Source organism: Hoplias malabaricus, chromosome 1 (assembly GCF_029633855.1).
Source record: "Hoplias malabaricus isolate fHopMal1 chromosome 1, fHopMal1.hap1, whole genome shotgun sequence".
Taxonomy (NCBI): domain Eukaryota; kingdom Metazoa; phylum Chordata; class Actinopteri; order Characiformes; family Erythrinidae; genus Hoplias; species Hoplias malabaricus.
In genome coordinates, this window is record NC_089800.1 from 14,465,600 (window position 1) to 14,486,597 (window position 20,998).

General features: G+C 38.3%; 1 protein-coding gene across 2 annotated transcripts; it reads right to left on the bottom strand.

Moving 5' to 3' along the window:
• Positions 1-2,750: 2,750 nt before the first annotated feature.
• Positions 2,751-12,381, bottom strand: LOC136707280 (uncharacterized). 2 transcript variants are annotated; one of them, XM_066681271.1, is made up of 5 exons: positions 12,261-12,381; positions 12,023-12,140; positions 11,456-11,664; positions 4,151-4,265; positions 2,751-3,672 (listed from the first exon to the last, which is right to left on the bottom strand). In XM_066681271.1, exons 1-5 carry the CDS (start codon positions 12,316-12,318, stop codon positions 3,483-3,485), a joined length of 690 nt encoding a protein of 229 aa, XP_066537368.1. In that variant the 5' UTR covers positions 12,319-12,381; the 3' UTR covers positions 2,751-3,482. The 2 variants fall into 2 exon arrangements, with proteins under 2 accessions (XP_066537368.1, XP_066537360.1); XM_066681263.1 differs by having other exon boundaries at positions 12,023-12,143; positions 12,261-12,370.
• Positions 12,382-20,998: the final 8,617 nt, after the last annotated feature.

The following is a 20,998-nucleotide window of genomic DNA, read 5'->3' on the forward strand; positions in this document are numbered from 1 at the left end:
TGTTTGAGCAAGGAGTCCACTGCAACTCCAACTGCAAAGTCTTCCTGTGATTATGAAGTGACCAGCAATAAAACTATAACATTTCACCTTAGTGAGTTTGCTAGACCTAGAAGAACCGGATGCAGAAAACGAGGAGGGGTGGTCTAACAGAAGAGAAGAGAGGTGTAGCACATTAGGGGAGAACAGCCCATATCAAATGTTTCAAGTTTTTCTTAGATGCTCTTGTTCACAAACTCAGCAGGAGGGCTCTGGAGCCACATTCCAAAACATTTTGGACTTAGACAAAACTCTGCATCATGTACATGTGTGTTTTAAAGCACTTTGAGCTGAACCCTCTGTAAACAGTGGACCATGGACATCCTGACATTTATCTGTGGCTCTGGTGCTGTTCTGGTTAAAACAGACAACAGTGACACAGCCTTGGTTCAAAAGGCTGGTGCAAAAGTGAGCGCAACTGCTTTAAATCATACACTTGAGGTTTGTGCTATAATCTGAGACATTGGCACTGATGTACTGTCTTTACGACACACACCGCAGCAAACCAATGTCAATATCACACATTATAGCACTCCCTTTCATGTATTATTGCTTAATTAAACTGAACAATTCTGCTTGCAGGGTGTTAAAAATCAACCGATGTATGGTCATGAAAATCCCACTCAACCCTTTGCAAACAAACTGAGGCTCCTGTACGTATCCTAGGCTTCAGTAGAAAACAATGATGTAGTTAAACATTTAAGACTTCATTCTCAAAAGCAACAGCAGAGTTTACTCCAAGTGTATAAACCTGAAACAGTATAAAGCAGAAGTTAAAAGAAAAAACACATGAAGCTGCCATGGTCTCTTCTCTTCTAACCAAGAACACCTCTCAGCTCCGCCTGGTTTTATGGATATGAAATTTCACGCAGGTCAAAAGGCAAAGGTCAGTGATCAATGCAGTGGGGAATACTGCTGTGTATTCAATTTAAATCCATTTTAAGTACATTCTAGATTTCAAAACGTGCATGTCATAATACACCCGTACCAGACAGTTTCAACTCAGCTCAGCAAGTGACCACATTGCCACTCAGACCCTGCAGCTAGTGCATGAGTTCAACCACAAAAAGCTACAGGAAAGCTTTTTAAAGATCTTCTATAAACCGTGTATTCAACACCTATACAAACATTTAGTTGAACATTAAATGGTTGAAAAATACGTTCTCTGTTAGCAGCCACTTGGAAAATAAACTAAGAAATTGCACTTTTCTAATATGCACATTTTTAAAAGATTTTAAATATACAAAGATTTAAAGTTCTAATCTCACAACTCACACAGCAACAGAGTAAATGGCTGGTCTAATCAGGCAGATTACAGTCTCATTGCCACACAGCTCCAGGGTCCTGGGGTCCTGTATTCAAGTCTCTCATAACATGGCACTCTTTCAGTTATTTGCTCTGCCTGCTTCCAAGTTCCTTGCCCTATTGCCTCTAAGCCCTCTGGTCCCATGCCACTCTCTGAGTCCCTGAAAGCCACGCTGTCCCTTCCACTTTCATACCCTACCTAGCCAGCTTTCGTAATCTCCTAAACTGCCAGTCTCAAAGTCCCCTGACCTGCCAGCACATGGGTCTGACTTCTCCAGACCTGACAACGTCCTAGTGCATCTTCAGAAGATGATTCAGAGCTGAAATCCTGTACTGGTGCTGCAGACTAGTCCTATGCCATCTCCCTAATTTCAAGATTACTGTCCTGTTTTATTTTAATTAATTTGTCTATTCATTTATTTTAAAGGGACTTGTTGTTGTTGTTGTTGTTGTTATTGTTGTTCATTTTAACACTGCCATTTTTCACACCTTTACCGCTCCTGTTCCTGGTCTTCATAGCTTTGCCTTGAGTAGAAGTAACGCTATGATTCAGTTTTGTTTGCTTTGTTTTCAAATCCCGTCTCGTGTTCATGTTATTGTGTTTGTTTTGTTTATAGTTTTATAAGCTCATAAACTTGTAACTGCACCAACATCCTGCCTCCAACTCCTCTACATATATAATATATACACACAAAAGCCCAATGCTTTACCATAAACGTTAGCAGTGCTGTGAGAAAGAGTAAAAACCAACTGGTTCACCATCCCACAAAGAGTAACGGGGTTTTTTTTCCTCCAGAAGGGAGAGTACAGTGTGGTCACAGAAGATGAACATCTCCCTTTGACTCTTTTCCAAGTCGACTTTGCAGAGGCTTAAAGATGATTTACACTCACCTTGCTGTAGTGGTCATTGTGCACACATTATAAGGTTTGTTTGGGTCACAGTTTTAGTTTTCTATCGTTTTGTAAAAAGCTGATTTCTTTTATTTGCATTTACCTTACTTCCAGTGTGGTTTGTGGTGCAAAATGACATCAGTGAAACTGCTCAGCCAAGTGCACGTATGCACACACACACACACACAAACGCTGTTACAAAAAAGGCACACTGCATAATCACATGAGTAAAAACCAAAGTTGAAACACATATGCTTACATAAGCTGTAGTGCTGTACGGCATCAGTAAGAGTGAACACATCACCGATAAACTGTTGTGGGAGATGCTGTTAATGTGTAATCACACATTTATTAAAACCAATATAAACCAGACCTAGACACTCTTAGCAGAAAAGGGTAAACAGACATGGTATATAACAGAGGTCCTCTGACTTTTCACAGTACAGTAGGACCATTTTAACAGCTGCATTTAGTAAATGTTTATATTAAAGCCAAAGATGAACACATTTTAGAGCGTGTACTGCAAACCATTCATGTTTATTTAAAGAATAAACGAATTTTCAGTTGGAAGGGAAATATACATTAGGTCAAATGTGTTCAAAACAAAATCCAAACACATACCTAAATACTGTCACTGTCTTTTTTTTTCGTCATCATTTTAAAGTGCCACTTGTAACGTACAAATAGAAATACCCCAGACTTTGTATTGAATATAGTTACATTCACCTACATTGACATGTGAAAATGGTTATATACAGTGGTTTAAAAAGGGTAACAACACAGTAATCTGAAAAACAAAAATACATGTCATTTTTGAACATTTATAACACGTAAAAACAAAAGGCCTGAATAAAAAGATGCGTTTCTAACCTAAAAGGTGATAAATATCCCTAAATCCTGAGACAAAGACAAATTATTAGCAAAGCAAGCATGTAACACACGTTACACACCTAACCTTAACCCTACATCATAAGGGCGCTTCTGGTAGCACTGCATGCATTTGAGATTTAGCAGCACAAACACATGGCACTGACACATTGTTTCAAGTTGGCCCGTGTGCACACCTCAGGACCTACAATCTGTTGCCAATTATAAGCGACTGAGCAACCAACAAAGTAAATAAGAGGTCCAATATGAGCTGTGAAAGTGAAATGATGAAAATGTGTCACATAATATATACTATATCCTATATTCCAATAAGCTGCACTATGCCCAAGCTAATGTAGGAGCAGAGTCCTAGGCCATACGGTTTATTGTTGGGTTTTCTTTGGTTTCTTCCCCTTTCTTTTGCCTTTTCTGTTTTGGGGTTTTGCTGCGGCTGCGGGTCCCGCGGTGCTTCCTTTCTTCTCCGCACTTTTTGGGCCAACTTTCTTCATCAATTTTTTCACCCAGTCCAGGTCAGGATTAGAACACAACTTCTTGCCTTTGAGTGTCCAGAACCTGGTGCACAATAAACAAACAATGCTTCAGGAAATGACCACAGGGCAAAATATTAGATTAACCAGCAATATCCATATGGTTGGAAAGCTATGAAGCTGCAGGATTGAGAGCTGCACCTCACTGAAGATGCACTACTTCACCCAATGTTTGTAAACACCCGCTCATCCAACATTTCTTCTAAGACTAATAAGTGTATAAATTGTGAGTTTGTCCTACTCCAGCTCATTCCAGATCAACATAATTCTACTCTTCCACAGCCCAGTGGAGGTTTGATACCCCTCCTTACAACAGAGCATAGTGACTTTGGGTTCAGGTTTAGAGAATGACATTTCACATTTTTCTATGGAGAGTTTACAAAATGGGTGCCCAACTAAAAGTCCACAGTGGGTGGGCAGCAGAATTCACTCGTGTTAAAAGGGGTCTACAAAACCGATTTGGACGTGTGATAAAAATATTCTGCAGTGGAGTGAATACTTACGCAATGGCATTGACGGGGCAGAGTCCTGAGCTGTAGACAGTGTAAAATGCAATATATTTAGCATGTATCTTTTGATTTGATACTCTGAGACAGCAGTCTGGGGGCCAGCTTGAAGCTACAAGAGACAAATATTCACATGTTAGTATAAGTACAGTCCTCAAAAAACAGATTCTCTGTAGAGAATGCACTCCTCCACACTCTAATGTGCAGCATGTATCTGCTGATTTTAACATATTAGAAAACAAAAAAGGAGACTTCATTTTTGCACAGGTGTAATATCCACAAGGGACAGTGTGGACAAGTCCCTGTCATTTTCTGAAGTGTCTGTGGTCAGCATATGGCTCTAATATTATATAATAATATGACCAGGTTTTTCATCCAGATGAAGAGTGCCCATGGAGCTGTTCAGTGCTGTATTTGGAAGGAGACATAGATCTGCCGTTCAGCACTAAAATGATTTCCTCTACAAGCATCTCGGCTTCATCTATTCAGTAATAAACACAGGAATTTGTACATTATTCTCAATTAAACGACAGATAATATGACTAACAAGATAATCAGAGAAGGTATGTGCTAATATTTTTAATAAAATCATAAAATCAACATGTCTGGTATTTCCTGAAATGAAGCAAAGTCTATTTTAATCAAAGCAAGAGAAAATGTTTAATTCTTTATTATTATACTGTCTAATATTATACTCAGTTTATACATATTCTAAATATATATTTAAAGATAGCTCTGAAACTTCTTGTATGATTCACCACAGATGGGCTTGACAAACTAGGTCATAAAGCTTTTCATGAACTTCTTAGTCCCAGTGAAGGTGCATAGTTGAGGTCTTCGAGGAAGAGAACGTGAATTTGAGGGTCAGCTAAAAAGAATACAACACCCAGCAACTGTCAAAGCAAAGTTATGCCCATGACAGTAGCACATTTTATCTTTTATATTTAACCCCTTAGACCCTACCTTTATAGCTATTTCGCTATTTGTTTTTTTTTTCAGTGCATCTTTCAGTTGCAGTTTGTCAAAATGTCAATAATTCTGCTTGAAAAATATTAAACAAAATTAATTTAGATTGACCCACATTGAAAGTTCTGTATGTTTTTTTTCCGGTAAAATAGCTCTTATTTTGCTTACTCTGCATCATTTGCACTAAAACACAGCTGCTGGGACACCTGGCATTTTAATATGTATAAAATAATAGGAAAAAAAAACATAAATAATAATAATTATTATTATTATAATCATTTTAAAGCTGATTCTCAAATCGTCATGGGCATAACTTTGAGCACCCCTGCTAAATAGGCAAGGTTTATTGATATCATAAGTATCATATGAAACTCATTTCACATCCTGTATATTTTAACGTGAAATTACTGTTGATATTTGTTAAATGTTTAAAATATTGTGTACAAAGACATTTTAAGATTTATGGGGTTTTCCCAATGTTTAACTCAGGAAAAACCTAGAAATAAAAGTGAAGTAGTCACCTTTTTGAAACATAAACGATATTATGTTTTACCTGGAAATAATAATAAAGGTAATAAATTTAAACTATATTTGTGTCTATACAAATAAATAAATAAATAAATAAATAAATAAATAAATGTATCAAATAAAGCTTCTGCATATAAATGCTTTGTTTTATTAGTATTATTGTTTTATTTGATTGCTTAATTATTATTATTATTATTATTATTATTATTATTATTATTATCTCCTTAAAACAACAAAACTGTTTTTGTTTGTTTTGTTTTTGTTTGTTTGTTTGTTTTGTATGTTTTTTTGTTTTGTTTTTTGCTGAAAAATGCAAATATACAACATGGAATAAATAAGATATACAGAATAAAAAACTGCCTAATCTATGTATGTATGTTTGTCCGGAATGTGTGTTATTTTGACTAATTATAAAATAAAGTGAAACAAGTGAAAGTAAATACACTGTAGACTAAAGGCTAAACTTCTGCAGACAGTGTGGTGCAGATAGTGTGGTGTTTGTTATCATTATCTTGCAGTGTACTGATGCTATATGTAGGTCATAATATTTCCTATATTTTTTTCTTGGGGAAAACAGTTTCTCTACATTATCAAACAGAACAGATCTTCCCGCAGAAAACAGCGTCTCATTCATCCACTATCTGACCTTGTGCTTTGAAACTCAGAGCTTTACCAGTCTGTTGCTCTTGTCATGGTCTCGTGGCGGTGAATGAAAATCTGATGGGCTAAAAGTATGTTCTAAGAAGTCTTTGCATACCTCACACATGCTACAGACTTAAAGCCAAAACAAATGATACAAAAAAAAGAATAAAGTGAATGTCATGAATAATGATTACTATGAATTAAATCGCTCCAGCGCTCCTAGTAAAAAACGGAAATACAGGATTGTTCACTAGAGATGTGCCGCGGCTTCTTTCAGTCTGCTCATGTCGTCGGTTTGCACCAGTATTTGATATTTATGTTGGGCAATGTAAGTGCTCAACATAAATATCAATGACATGATCAAAGTTCAATCCAACAGTGTTCCCAAAAAAAACTGATGGAAATGTTAATTATTTGCTCCAGCTCAAACTTCTCATCTGCTTGCCTCTGCAGCTTTGACAATAGTTCTAAATAAACCAAAAAATAAAGCAAGTCTAAATAAACAAACTGTATTGTCTCATATATATATATATATATATATATATATATATATATATATATATATATATTTATATATATATATATATATAAGGTGTCACTATAAATAACATGTCACAATAAAAGATTAATATAACACTCTTAACCTTTACCATGAGTTAACTTGAACCGTTTTCCTGGGACAGTGTGAAAATCTGTTTAATGAGGTTTGTGGTGTGACAGCAGCAATAAAGCTCTTCTGATACAAACGCCACATATATCTGTTTCTCACAGTTCCCAGAGAATAATCTTGCAGTTGATCAAAATGCTCGAGACCAAAGCATGCAGAGATACAGCACATATGGTAACACTGCAGTAAAATAGCAGTAAGTGTGCAGTAAAGGACTCACCTACTACGCCGCAGGAAAGGCAAGACAGCGCGCAAGAGAAAATGACAAAGTACAGATTCATTGTGACACTTAGATGGAGCTCTGATTATCACACACACACACACACACTGCTCCAGATCTTATAACGTACTTTTGTTTCCATCCCCCCACTCTTCACACTCCCCCTCCCCAACCCACAACATGCACAAAGAATGTGCAAGGGTGTGTGTATATGAGGAAGAGAGTGAGTTGGAGCACGATATATAAAGAGAAAGAAAAAAAAGCCACACAAAGAGAGAATGCAACAACTGAATGGAAAACATGACCTGCTTGTCACGAAAGCCCACCTTTAAACCCAACCACAAAAGCCAGTGATGTAGTGGGCTCAATTAATAAATGAATGGATTAGACTCACTGACCAGTCATAACACCTCACTGAGGGTCTCCACAAGAAAGTTCCAGAAAAAAAAAAAAAAAAAAAAAAGAATAAAAAATGTACATTCGGGGGGCCATTCATTAAAATTGTTTTCCTATTAAACAGAAATTTCAAAAGCATTTTGAAAAAATAAAATGGGCATTATTTTATATCAATATTTTATTTTTAATTTGTTTCACAGTGAATTATGTAAATGTAAATACAACAAACTACACAATGTCTAATATTGTATCAGTGTTCATTTTCTTCTAGTACACACTCTGGAATGTCTGAAAGTTTTAAATCACTTCTTATAATTAGTGATGGATGGATATTACTTTAAGGCATGTGGCTGAAATGTGAGCAGTGGAACTGTTCTCTAAAGTGATGGAGCACCTGCGAACCACTGGGGTGTGACTTTTACCAGAACAGCACTGTTAATATGCAGTGTTGCTCTGTACACTGTTTTACATTTTGTATGGTGATTTTATAATGTTAAATCCACAGTAACACCCCAGTCCCACTGACCCAATTCTCTCTTCACTCTGTAGACTCTAACTATACCCTCCCCACTCCACAGCAACAATCTCTATAGAGACTACAGGTAGAGCACCACCCACAACAACAGCAATTACTGATTCAACCACTCCGCCTCTTATATAAAGACCATAAAACACACTAATCTACTTCACTCTCAAGATACAGCTCCACCCAAAACAACAATAACAACAACATACTGACTCCACCTCTTAAAGTAACACCTGCAGAGACATTAATCTACTTCACTCTATAGTTACTGGCACAGGTAGGGCACCACCCACAACACTTTTGGTCATTTGCCTAGTGGTCAGAAAGTGGTATGAAACATTGCTTAAAAACAAAATGTGTGGAACCTGAATCGGTGACTAAGGTGCATGATAGACCTGAGAGCTAACATTAACATAAAAACTAGCTTTACGTATTTTTGCAATTAAGCTGGTTTAGGATTAATATTCTGCTTTTTTTATTTTAACATTATACTGAGTTAAAGAGGTTATTTGAACTGATTCAATCCATTAACACAATAGATTTGTTAATAAAACGGTTTTAACAGAAGTGTAGTGTTTAACAGTCACCTAGCTAGGTTAGCAAGCATTAGCTAACAATGACAAATTAGCCTTGAAAGTTAATAGAGAATTTCTTACTGAAATCAATATTTTATCCTCTACATTTCTAAGGCTTTAGCCTCACAGAAACTGACTGGAAACGTGGTTTCACACCTACAGTGTGGAATGAACCTTTACTGACTTGGACCAACGTGTCATTGTCTCACGTAGTGCCTCTAAAATGTAACCGACACACTCTTTTAAAGACAAGGTTAGGTTAGAGTAAAGTATAGATTTTGGTTTACAGTTAGGTGTGGGGTTAACATTTCCCCACTTTCATTTTCATTTAGTGGTATTTTATAGCAACATTTCACCCGTCAGTGAACCAAAAACCTGACACTTTCACTTTGGTGCCCAAATGTGTCAATTAAACTTCACTCAGCTAACTTTCAAATGTACATTGCCTTTGTTTTATGAAAACAGGTGCTGCTAAAGTGTATATTCATCTCACTGCTGAATCTGTTGTCTCAGTTATTCCCTGACCAGTCGAGCTGTGGTCTGCATTGTGAAAATGGAACATTAACCGCTCGGGTCACCCACATTCTTCGTACAGTGAGCATACAAAAGAAACCCACACTTTCTCACTAAGTCAAAGAGAAATTCATTCTTTTCACCTCCCCCTCATTTCACCAATCTCTCAGCTGAGATGATGACTTTTTGCTTCCCCTTTGCTTTACTTCATGATATGCTCATATTAACATGCTTAGTAACTGAGGATTTGTACAAGTAGCCATATCTTCAGTAGGGTACACTCTCTGAAACACACTGAACAATGATGTATGGTACAAAGTGTGTAAATATACCTTTAAAAGTGGTTGTAAAGTCCAGTTGTGTTCTCTAAACGTGAATTATATTCTCATCTCCAGAAGGAAATTACATTACATCATTACAGACTTGTAATTAAAAAATTAAATACATTTTTAAAAAGGATGAAAAGGGGCATATGAAACAACACATTATTTTTTAAAAACTACAATTAATACTGAAAATGGTACAATTATCTTCCCTCACTTAAAGTACTGAATATATAAAGTACTGAATGTGCCACCACAGTGACAGTTTGTGTTTCTGAGAGTGTATTGTACACAAGCACTGGACATATGCTGTATATTTGCTGATGTGATAGGACTCCAGTAGGTTTAGTGACACTATTTCCCTGGCTGATCTAATTGTCAGTGACCAAATATAGAATATATGTATACACGAGGACCCCACGCTCATCTGTTTATGTGCATATGTGTGTGTGTTGGGGACATCCCCCACTTCACAGCATGTTGGGGTTAAACCCACTCGCAGCTTATACTGCTGTAGACGTCCCATGTCTGAAAACTCCACTAAGTGTATGTGGTGTGATATCACACATCATTCACACTCTCATAGACACACCTTCATGCGGAAAGACACGTGTGCACCATGAAGTGTCAAACAAACCTGAACTCTTCGCCAATGTACACCTTTATTAAGCATGAAATAGTGAATACATATACTTTCTATTACAACAAGACACGTGAATAAATAAATCCCAGGCATGTTTGCTCCGACTAGCAGAGCTGAAAGCAGTGGTGAGATGAGGGCTAAGAGCTGACCATCCAGGAATATACTGAACAAGATATAAGAAAGATAACATTCAGATATTATAAAGAATGATTTCTAATATTTATAGCTGCCTTCCACTAAAGCAATTTGACTTAAGAGCACATTGCACCCTTTAAATAAAGGTGCTACAAAATTTCTTTAAGCGATGCCATACGAAGCACGTTTGGTTCCATCAAGAGCCATTTTTGCTTAATTTAAACAAAAAGAACCTTAAAATAAAAGCTTCCTCTTTCCTTTCTCTCACACATCTCTTAAACAATCATGGTTCTTTATTGAACCAAAAATGGTTCTTCTATTGCATCACTCAAAGAACCATTTTCTAGTACCTATATGGTAAAAATGTGTATTTGAGTCATACTATAAGACAGTACCACCAAGGTGATCAGAGACAGAGGAACCAACATTGGTTCTAGAAAGAACAATGTTTGTGAGTTTAAAGGACTTTTGAAAATGACAAACAAGGTTCTTTACCAATTTATAGGTTTTTATCGTATAGGCTGTATAGGCTAATCTCTATTAGAACCTGGAAAGTTCTGTAAGGAACAAAAATGTGGTTCTTCTATGGCATCGCAAGAACCATTTCTGACACATTTTTGACAAGTGGTCACCCATCTCATGCTCATGAGTGTATCTGTCAAGAAATGTCTGCTGAAAGGTTCTCTTCAGGAAACCAAAGGTGGTTTTAGTACTGCGCCACACGAGAACGTTTCTAGGAGATAAAGTATAACAATAAACTGCACAGTGATATATTAGATTTCAAGCAACGTGGCTCTTCTGCTCATTTACGTGAACTCAGCTCTCTGTTCTAAGACACAGACCCTTTTTGGTTTGTCTCTTTCTAGGAAACAGATGATACAAGACGATAACATTAAAAAAATGTGCAATCCACAACCCTTTATTTCCAGCTGAAATCCTATACTTTGTCCTTAAAGCTTTGCCATTGTGTTACTGAAAAAAAAAGACCGAGGTACAAGGCATTTGAGAAACACCGATGAAGGAAGAAATCCAAACATAGCGCAAAGCAGTGGTCCGAAGAATCTCAGCACATAAGCACCACTGATCATCCAAGACCACAGTGAGGATTAATTGGTAGACATCTCTGTTTAATTATGAGAAAGGTTTTGCGAAGTTTAACTCAAATCACCTGTGGTAATCCACGTCGGTTTAAAAGCAGTGGCGGAGATGTTATGACGCTGTTGTGGAGCTGATGTTGTGGAGCTATTGTTAAGCTGTGGTTGAGGAGTCGCTGTCGCGGAGCTGATCCTCTGTCTTGCGTCCACTGATGCCATGGCATTCTTCACCCACTGCAGTGTTGGGTCTGAGCAAATCTGTTTACCTCTCACAGTGAAGAACCTGGAGCAGTGAGGAAACGGCAGAGTTAGAGTATGATTCAGAAAAAGAATATTTACAACATTAGCCGGCCTTATCTTCACACTTATGTATCTCAAATGTAAAAATGGTTTTGTAAAGAACCATCTGCTTGTTCAGTTTTTTAAGAGTGTTTACACAGGAACAGTTTATATATCAATTTCAGTCTTAAATCAAAATTTAAATTTATGTTACTACACTTCATGAATAATTTCTCATGCTTTATACAGTAGTTTTATAATAATTACAGTGTATTTACTATGTCTAAAGCTTTCTTGCTTTTAATCCAATACTAAACTTTGAAGTTACATGTTTATATATATAGAAAAGCATAAATACTCACACAATAGCGTTAATCTGGCAGAGACCTGATTTCTGCACTTGGTAGCTCTTTATTTGCCGAGGCTGAAGAACTGTTCTGGAAGTCCGGAGGCAGAGGCACCTACCACCTGGCCCAACTGCTGCTGGTGTAAGAAGAAGCAATTAGACAGGCTCATCACCGTAATGTTCTCATTTGAAGCAAACAGAACTATAATGTAAAAGAAGAAAAGCTTATGTAAAAGCTTATAGAAGAGCCTTACCTTGGCAGATGGTGGCTGCAAGCAGCAAAACCGTCAGACTCAGCACAGTGACTCTCATCTCTTCACGTCGCAGACACAGATCAGTAATAACTGACAGTTGCCCCCTGAAATATTATTTTATACACACTCGAGAGGAAAGAACACTTCAAAACTTCCTACCACACACATTCATCCTCACCACTAACACCACCCCCCACCACCCCACCCCCCGCAACACCACCACCAATAGCTAGCCTCAGAAACAAAGCCCCCTTGTCACCTTCCTATCGGCCAGTGGTCTTGTGAACTTTCCCACATTCTCACCGGACCATTTTTTCCAGTGGTCCTTTGACCTGTCTGATTATTTATACATGCGCCTGTGTTGTATAAGTTTGTATTCATGCATTTCTAGAACTGAAGTAAAGCATGTGGGGGGTAACTCCATAACAACATCAGATAACGACAGACTGGTGTTCAATTTTTAATTATTTTATTTATTTATTTTTTCCAAAAGCTAATTTAAATACTGGAAAGCTCAAAAAAATTCATTTAAGGTTAAAGGTGATGGCCCCATATCTCAGCATCACAGAATGTGAGTGGGAAGCAAAAACTCAAATTTTCCACATTGGAAACATGTTAAAACAGATAATTTTCCAGAAATGTATAAAAGCTGCAGTAAAAATATATAAATAAAAGGCTGATACACAGCAGTGAAGTATACTCTACTGTATTTAATTATTAATGCTTGTGAGTAATCTTGTATTAAATGCATGATCTGTGATTTCTCTCTTGATCTTGTAATGACTGGACATTTGGTATTTAAAAGGATAAAATGTGGCAGATAGATAAATATACTGTATTATACGTAAGTAGTTATATATGTATTATACATTTAAGAATAAATGTTTCACCTTATGTCCTTACAAGGTCTGAAAACAAACGTGTGTGTGTGTGTGTGTGTATTTGTGTGTGTGTGTGTGTGTGTGTGTGTGTGTGTGTGTGTGTGTGTGTGTATGTGTGTGTGTGTGTGTGTGTATGTGTGTATGTGTGTGTGTGTGTGTGTATGTGTGTGTGTATGTATCACTGTGTATTACGCACACAAGGCTTGTGTCTAAGTGGAAAGTACCTAAAGATACACAGATGAATGAAAGCTTTAAAAAGCACAACCAATGATATTGGATTCCCTGTGGGTCACATAGGCAAAGTTTATTGGATTTATGGAAGACTGATGTTCAGGGTTATTTTGAGGATAACTTTAAGTGGACTTAAAGTTGGTTTACAGGTGAAATCTGCCCGTCTGTACTGATTGTAAACGCAGGCCAGATAACTGTGTTGTTAGCCTCTAAACTATGAGTTACTCGGTGAGTGAGCTATAGAGAGAGGTGCTGGTTTCCTGTAGCTTTTTGCGGTTAGTTGAGTAGCAGCTGTGACATTATCGTGGCAATGTGGTCACTCGCTCAACTGAGAGGAAATACGTAGCGTTGCCGATGAGTGATGACTGATAGAAAGTGTTTCCAAGTACAGGATGGGCCATTCTGATAATTACCTGCCATCACAGAGATATTCTTAGAAAAATATAAACCCATTCACTTTGCACAGGTACCGACTTCCATCTACAATACATTATACACTCCACTGAATTCCTTACTCTTTCTAATGAAGACAAATTACAACAGATCTTTTAATATAATGTTTTGTTGAATTACCAATTGTTTAAGAATTTCTATATTGGAAAAATAATGCCAAGCTTTTTCAAGGATTTTATACTGAAAGGATATATGGAGTGTAGCCATAAAAAAACACACTTGGTTCCTTGTAAAACTCAGAATGGACAAGAAATATTGATCTGTGTTTATTTCCATTGGCTATGAATCCAGTACCAGAGATTACAGTTTTATGGTTTTGTGTCTCTGGCCCAAGATTGGTGCCTCCTCAGAGTGGGATTCTATTGTGTATGTTTAGGGAATAAATATTTCATTATAAATCTGGAGGTGTTTTTCACTGGACGAGCTTGGCAGGAAGATACTGAGGCCTTTATAAGCAAATGAGCTTATATCTATGTAGATAAACGAGACAATAACTAAATGAGACACATTTGTTCTTGGTAATAATGATCAAGTAGGAATAAATTCAGGTACATTAGTCTTTTTTTACACGTTTACAAAATGGAATAACAAAAGGAACAAGAACATGAAGTGTGAATAATGTTTCGGCTGTGCTTCACATTGCAGGAACCACCAGTGCAATGAAGGGAAAGTTATAGTGGTCTATAGGTCATGGTGTTTAACTCTGTGGTTTGTCACACATGACTTGACATCTGAGCTGTACCATTGGATGGAAGCGTTTTACATGCTCACCACCGCTGCTAAATATTCAATACTAAAAACACTGACTTCACTGACTAAGTTGATGGATAATGGTGATAAATATAAACATTTTTAGATTTTAATGCCTGAAGCATACAAAAAAAACTGGCTCAGAGGCATTTTTACCAATGTATTACATTATCTTTCAATTAAATTAAACACCTAAGGATACTAAGAACTAAGGATAACGTGTTGCTGAAGTGTTGCGGTTGGAACATTTGCCCAATCTTGCTTAATACAGGATTTCAGCTGCTCAGCACTCTGTGGTTATTGTTGTTTCACTCTCCTCTACATCATGAACCAAAGGAGGCAGCCAGTAAAACACATGCATTCTGTCTCTGAAGCCATACTGATGTAGCAAATGAAAAATGGCATTGTCGTGCTGCAACAACCATGGACTTGACAGGAAAAAATATGCCTTGATGGCAGCAAACATCTTTGAAAAATTCCAATGAACACGTCCACAACAACAGGACCTTCCCACTTCACAAGTCACTCATGCCACTGGCACTGGGGCATGTTCATACCTTTGCAATGTTCACAGATAACAAACTAGATGATCTCTCTCCCCTTCATCTCAGATAATCTGATGAAAACAAACTCTAAAATGTGGGCTTACCTGACCAGAGAATGCAATTCTTTCAGATCAGTTGATATGAGTCTGATCCCAGAGAACTCGGCTATGGCTTACTTCTTGCATGCCAGAGTTACAGATGAGTTGCATATCTTGATGCAGTGGCACACTGTGTTATTGCCATATGGCTATTTTTAACAGAGAAGGACATGTCTCTTTTATTCACTGCTAGCATCTGGCCTTGCCCCACACAGACCAAGATTGCTCTGGATTTCCTGAATCTTTTTAAAGCATGTACAATGGCAATAGTCCTGAATACTTGGCAGTTTTGCTTTGAGGAATATTCATTTAGGACTGTTTTGGTGGATGTTCCTTTTGTAACTTTTGTGTTCTTCTGCTTATACTGCAAAGGACTGGCGCCCCCTCCAGGGTGTATTCCCGCCTTGCACCCAATGATTCCAGGTAGGCTCTGGACCCACCATGACCCTGAATTGAATAAGCGGTTAAAGATAATGAATGAATGAATGAATGAATGAATGCTTATACTGCAGTATATCAAAGTGGTATAACTTAAATATTTGATAAACTTCTCAAAAAACCTACCTTTTCAAACAAACTTATGGTTAATCACTACACTTTCAGGTTACTCCTTCTCTATTGGTGTTAGAGCTGGTTTTCATATTATCACTACTTTGTATTAACCCTGTCATACGACCATAGCTACAGCTTTTTTAGTTAGCTTTCTGGTACCCACCAACATACTGTCTGTTGCTGGGAAGCTTTTTTTTTTTTCCACAGGACAATTTTGCCTGTTCTTTACCATGAACCTACTATAACCTCTTTATTTTTATTTTTTCCCTTTGTCTGGTTTTCTTTCTCCTGTCTCTCGCATGCTTTGAGATGTCCTGCTGCTCTCCTGGTGTTGCCCTGATCCACCCCCTGTGTGTCCTGTATAAGACCCTGGCCTTGTCTCATCTATACTATCATGCTTGGTCATGGTGTTTTATCTCAAATTGACTCTGCACCTACTTTTAACTCACACAGAATCACTGATCACCTTCTCCATCCTCAGACTCATACATCACTAATTACTACATTCACATTACCATAACCCCTTCATCTGTCATCAGTTCACTTTTACTTCTGTTCTAATCTCTGTTGTGTCTCCGGTGTTGACCCGAGGAAGATGGGTTCCCCGTATGAGTCTTGGTTCGTCCAAGGTTTCTTCCTCGTGTGCTGAGGGAGTTTTTACTTGCCACTGTTGCCCCTGGCTCGCTCATAGGAGGTTTGGACCCGAAAAGCACTAAATAAATAACATTTTATTTGGTTTGATTTCTTTGTTTCTTATCTATTCTATAAAACTTCAGAGAGTCAACACATCACCGAATTTGTTTTTTTTTTTTTTCATTGTAATCAATAGCCCTACCTTTCTGTAAAAGGGGTTTGGAGTTAATCATTCAAGTTTTGTTCGGGGTCTGATTGTTGTTTGTTTGTTTATGAAGAAACCATGGCTAACAAACACTGCAGGTCCACAGCCACTTGACATTTCCCCTAAAGCATCCTGCAAACATCCACAGCCTCTTACCACCCTCAAACCACTTCCAGGTCCTCATGAAGTTTGCATGAACTTGTTCATGTGGTTCGGGACACAACGTGACTTACTGTGAAGCATAAAAATAAACAGAACATGGCTGTGTGGCTGAACGCTGTGGCCAACCACATTAATCAGTAAGGGTGCTGCTTTCCTGTGAAGACTATACCAGCTGTGTCTATGCACAGATGAAGCTGAATTCAGTGGAAGGGGTGATGTTTAAGACGCCGCTTATACCAGGCCTTTGGACTAGTAGCTCGACTGTATCCTGACTGGATTTTAGCCACATGTGTTTACACTTGTTAGTCATAAGTGTCTCTGGTCAATCTGGTTAAAAGACTGATTTGGCTACGTAGCAACCAGTTTATCCACTCAGTGCCCAGTGACATACTGCATGGGGAGGAGTTTCAGTCAAAGTGGGAGGTGTTTTTTAGTCTTGAATGGTGTGATTAACATGTTCTTAGACAATGTGTGTATGCTTCTAAATTTAACCAACATACATCACAAATATATTAGGCCCAGTGTCTGTAACACTGTGGAGCCTGCATTAACACAAAAGGCAGCTCATTCTAGGGGAGTCTGGATCTTACACAACATCTTCGTTAAAGTGCGTGACCTTAATGAGAATTTGATTTTTGAGTGGGTTGAGTAATTAATTTTTTTTTTTAATGGAAAACACTAGAGTGACTGTTATCGTGTCTTGATTTACTTGTTAACAGCACCAAACACCAAACACCAAATATGTCTCGGCTGTTTGATGACACCTTGTGTAGGTGGAAAACTGTGACAAAGTGTGACCAAACCATTAGTAAAAAAAAAAATGTATCTTGTTACATTCAGTTGCATATCAACCATGTTACGATTAAGATCAAGTGAATGATTAGGTGGGGATTTTTATTTGACACTGTGGTCAGAATCATATTTTATGGTTAATTCAAAGGAGTACTTAGTAACATTAGTTTTCCACCTGGGACTCCCCCTAGTTTTACCAATGGGGTCCTATCCTCCTCCAGCAGTGCTGTACCAGAGGATCTGTTCTCCATGTTACATCTCAGTGAAGCATCACAATGGTTGTGAAGCTGTAATTTTAAGGTAAACATATTACCTAAGGTTTCTTTAATATAACTATAGATTCCATGTCAGTATTGAGGGATATCAGTATAAGGCCAATACCTGCATATAGAGCTACAAACCGGATTCCAAAAAAGTTGGGACACTAAACAAATTGTGAATAAAAACTGAATGCAATGATGTGGAGATGGCAAATGTCAATATTTTATTCGTAATAGAACATAGATGACAGATCAAAAGTTTAATCTGAGTAAATTTAACATTTTAAAGGAAAAATATGTTGATTCAAAATTTCACAGTGTCAACAAATCCCAAAAAAGTTGGGACAAGTAGCAATAAGTGGCTGGAAAAAGGAAATTGAGCATATAACGCACAGCTGGAAGAGCAATTAACAATAATTAGGCCAATTGACAACATGATTGGGTATAAAAAGAGCTTCTCAGAGTGTCAGTGTCTCTCTGAAGCCAAGATGGTAAGAGGTTCACCAATTCCACCATTGTTGCGCAGAAAGATAGTGCAGCAATACCAGAATGGTGTTACCCAGCGTAAAATAGCAAAGACTTTTAAGTTATCATCATCAACCGTGTATAACATCATCAAAAGATTCAGAGAATCTGGAACTCTACTGGATGCTCGTAAACGTCACTGCACCTCAAACAGGAATGCCACTGTCAAGGAAATAACAGTGTCATGAGATGGTATGTAAGGGAGGTCAAGGAGCAATGAGGTAATCGCAGGAGACTTTTAATTAATACAAAAAGGGAACTAAACAGAGAGAAAAGGGAACTATACCAACACTACTAAACTCACTAAACAAAACAAAGGGACTAATACTAAACAAGGCTAAAAATAGAGAAACTAAACAAGAACAAAACATAACAGGCTAAGCACTAAACAGAGATGATGAACACAAAACAGAGGCTAAATTATAAACAACAAGGCTAAACACAAAGGCTAGGACATTATACACAAGGGCTAAACACTAAACATTGGGTTAAACACTAAATAAGAACAGATCTAAAGGGGCAAGACACTAAACCATAAGATAGAGATTAAACAAGGCTAAACAAGAAGGCTAAACAAGAAGGCTAAACAGGAAGGAAGCCGCCTTCGCTGGGACAGGAGCAGCTGAGGAAGCCGCCTTCGCTGGGACAGGTGCGGCCTGGGTGGCCGCCTTCGCTGGGACAGGAACGGCCTGGGTGGCCGCCTTCGCTGGGACAGGAACGGCCTGGGTGGCCGCCTTCGCTGGGACAGGAGCGGCTGGGTTTGCTGCCTTCACAGGGACAGGACCGGCTGGCTTTGTTGCCTTCATGGGGAACTTTTTTGGAACAGGGGCGGTGGATGCAGCCTTCTTTGGTAAAGGAGCTGGTGGCTCACTGCCTTCACAGGAACAGAAGCGGCAGAGGTCGCCACCGGCTCAGGAACAGAGGCGGCGTGGGACGCTGCCGGCACAGGAACAGAGGCAGCCTGGTTGATCGTCTTCACAAGAACAGCTGCGGTGAAGTCCTCGGAAGCAGGAGGCCCAGCAGAGACGTCCTCAGAAGCAGGGGGCCCTGCAGAGACGTCCTCAGAAGCAGGGGGCTCTGGATCCTCTGGAGTGACTGAAGGCTCAGGATTGAGGCTCCAGTCTCTTCGGGGGTGTGGACATTCAGGCTTAGTAGTTGGGAGCTCCTCATCAAACAAATTCACTAAAATAGTTAACTTAAAAATAAAATCAGTGAGTTCTCCATTGCTGTTGGCTCTGAATTCTGGCAATGATTGTTTGATGGACCCAACTAGTTCAGTTAATTTTGCCCTTAAAGATCGGGCATATGCCTGTATTAGTGTCCACAGTACCCAAAATCACGGCTGGCTTTGATGGAGTGGTACTGGAGACAGAAGCAGGACTGGAGACAGAAGCAGGACTGGAAGCTGGAACCAGACTTGAGACAGGAGTGGGACTCTTGGACTTCTTTTTGTTCTTTTTCTGAAGTCTAGAACAGCCCACTAGAGAGTCACTGCACTGATCCCCAGCCATAGTCAGTTCCATCAGTCCCACAGACAATCCAAGTTCTCCTGCTACCTCTATGATTGGGTGGGACATTCTGTCACGAGATGGTATGTAAGGGAGTTCAAGGAGCAATGAACAGGGAGGAGGTAATCGCAGGAGACTTTTAATTAAGAACAAAACATAACAGGCTAGGCACTAAACAGAGACGATGAACACAAAACAGAGGCTAAACTATAAACAACAAGGCTAAACACAAAGGCTAGGACATTATACATAAGGGCTAAACACTAAACATTGGGCTAAACACTAAATAAGAACAGATCTAAAGGGGCAAGACACTAAACCATTAGATAGAGATTAAACAAGGCTAAACAAGATGGCCAAACAAGAAGGCTAAACAAGATGGCTAAACAGCAGAACACAGAAACTAAACAGAACACCAGTTTAAACTTTTGATCTGTGGTTTGTGTTCAATTCTGAATAAAATATTAGATGTTGGCACCTCCACATCATTGCATTCAGTTTTTATTCACAATTTGTTTAGTGTCCCAACTTTTTTGGAATCCGGTTTGTAAATTTTCAAAGGACATAAGAAATGAACACTAACAAATTTACTCTGAAGTTGTTCCAACGTACACTGTGTGATGTGCTGTTGGTATCTGTGCATCTTGTATACAACGAACCTATAAGTGATTTGAGCATTAGGAAGTAAGCTGGCATTCATACTGGCTTATAATCAAGTAATCAATATGGATGTCTGAGCAAAATTAAAAAAAAAAAAAAAAGAATGTCACGCCATCTTATTCCATAATTATTAAGTGATTGAAGATGATGAACTGTGGAATACTGGAAAAATAAAAAAATAAATGTCACGTTTATAAACAAACAAATAAACAAAGCAGGCACGAACTGAAGGAACTTGGCGTTTTACAACAGCAATGCTCGCCTTTGCTCACAAGATGGCCCCAGACATCCATCAATATTAAAAACGAGGCCTCTGTCTCCCTCTAGAGACCGTGACAAAATGAAGAGTGTTAAAATCTATTGACACTTTCCCAACAAATTTGGGAAAGTGTTCTTAAATATCTGTTAAATATGAATGCATTTTGAATAATGAACTTTCCTGGAATTCCTGAACCCATGAAGTTGATGTAGTATTAAGTAAAA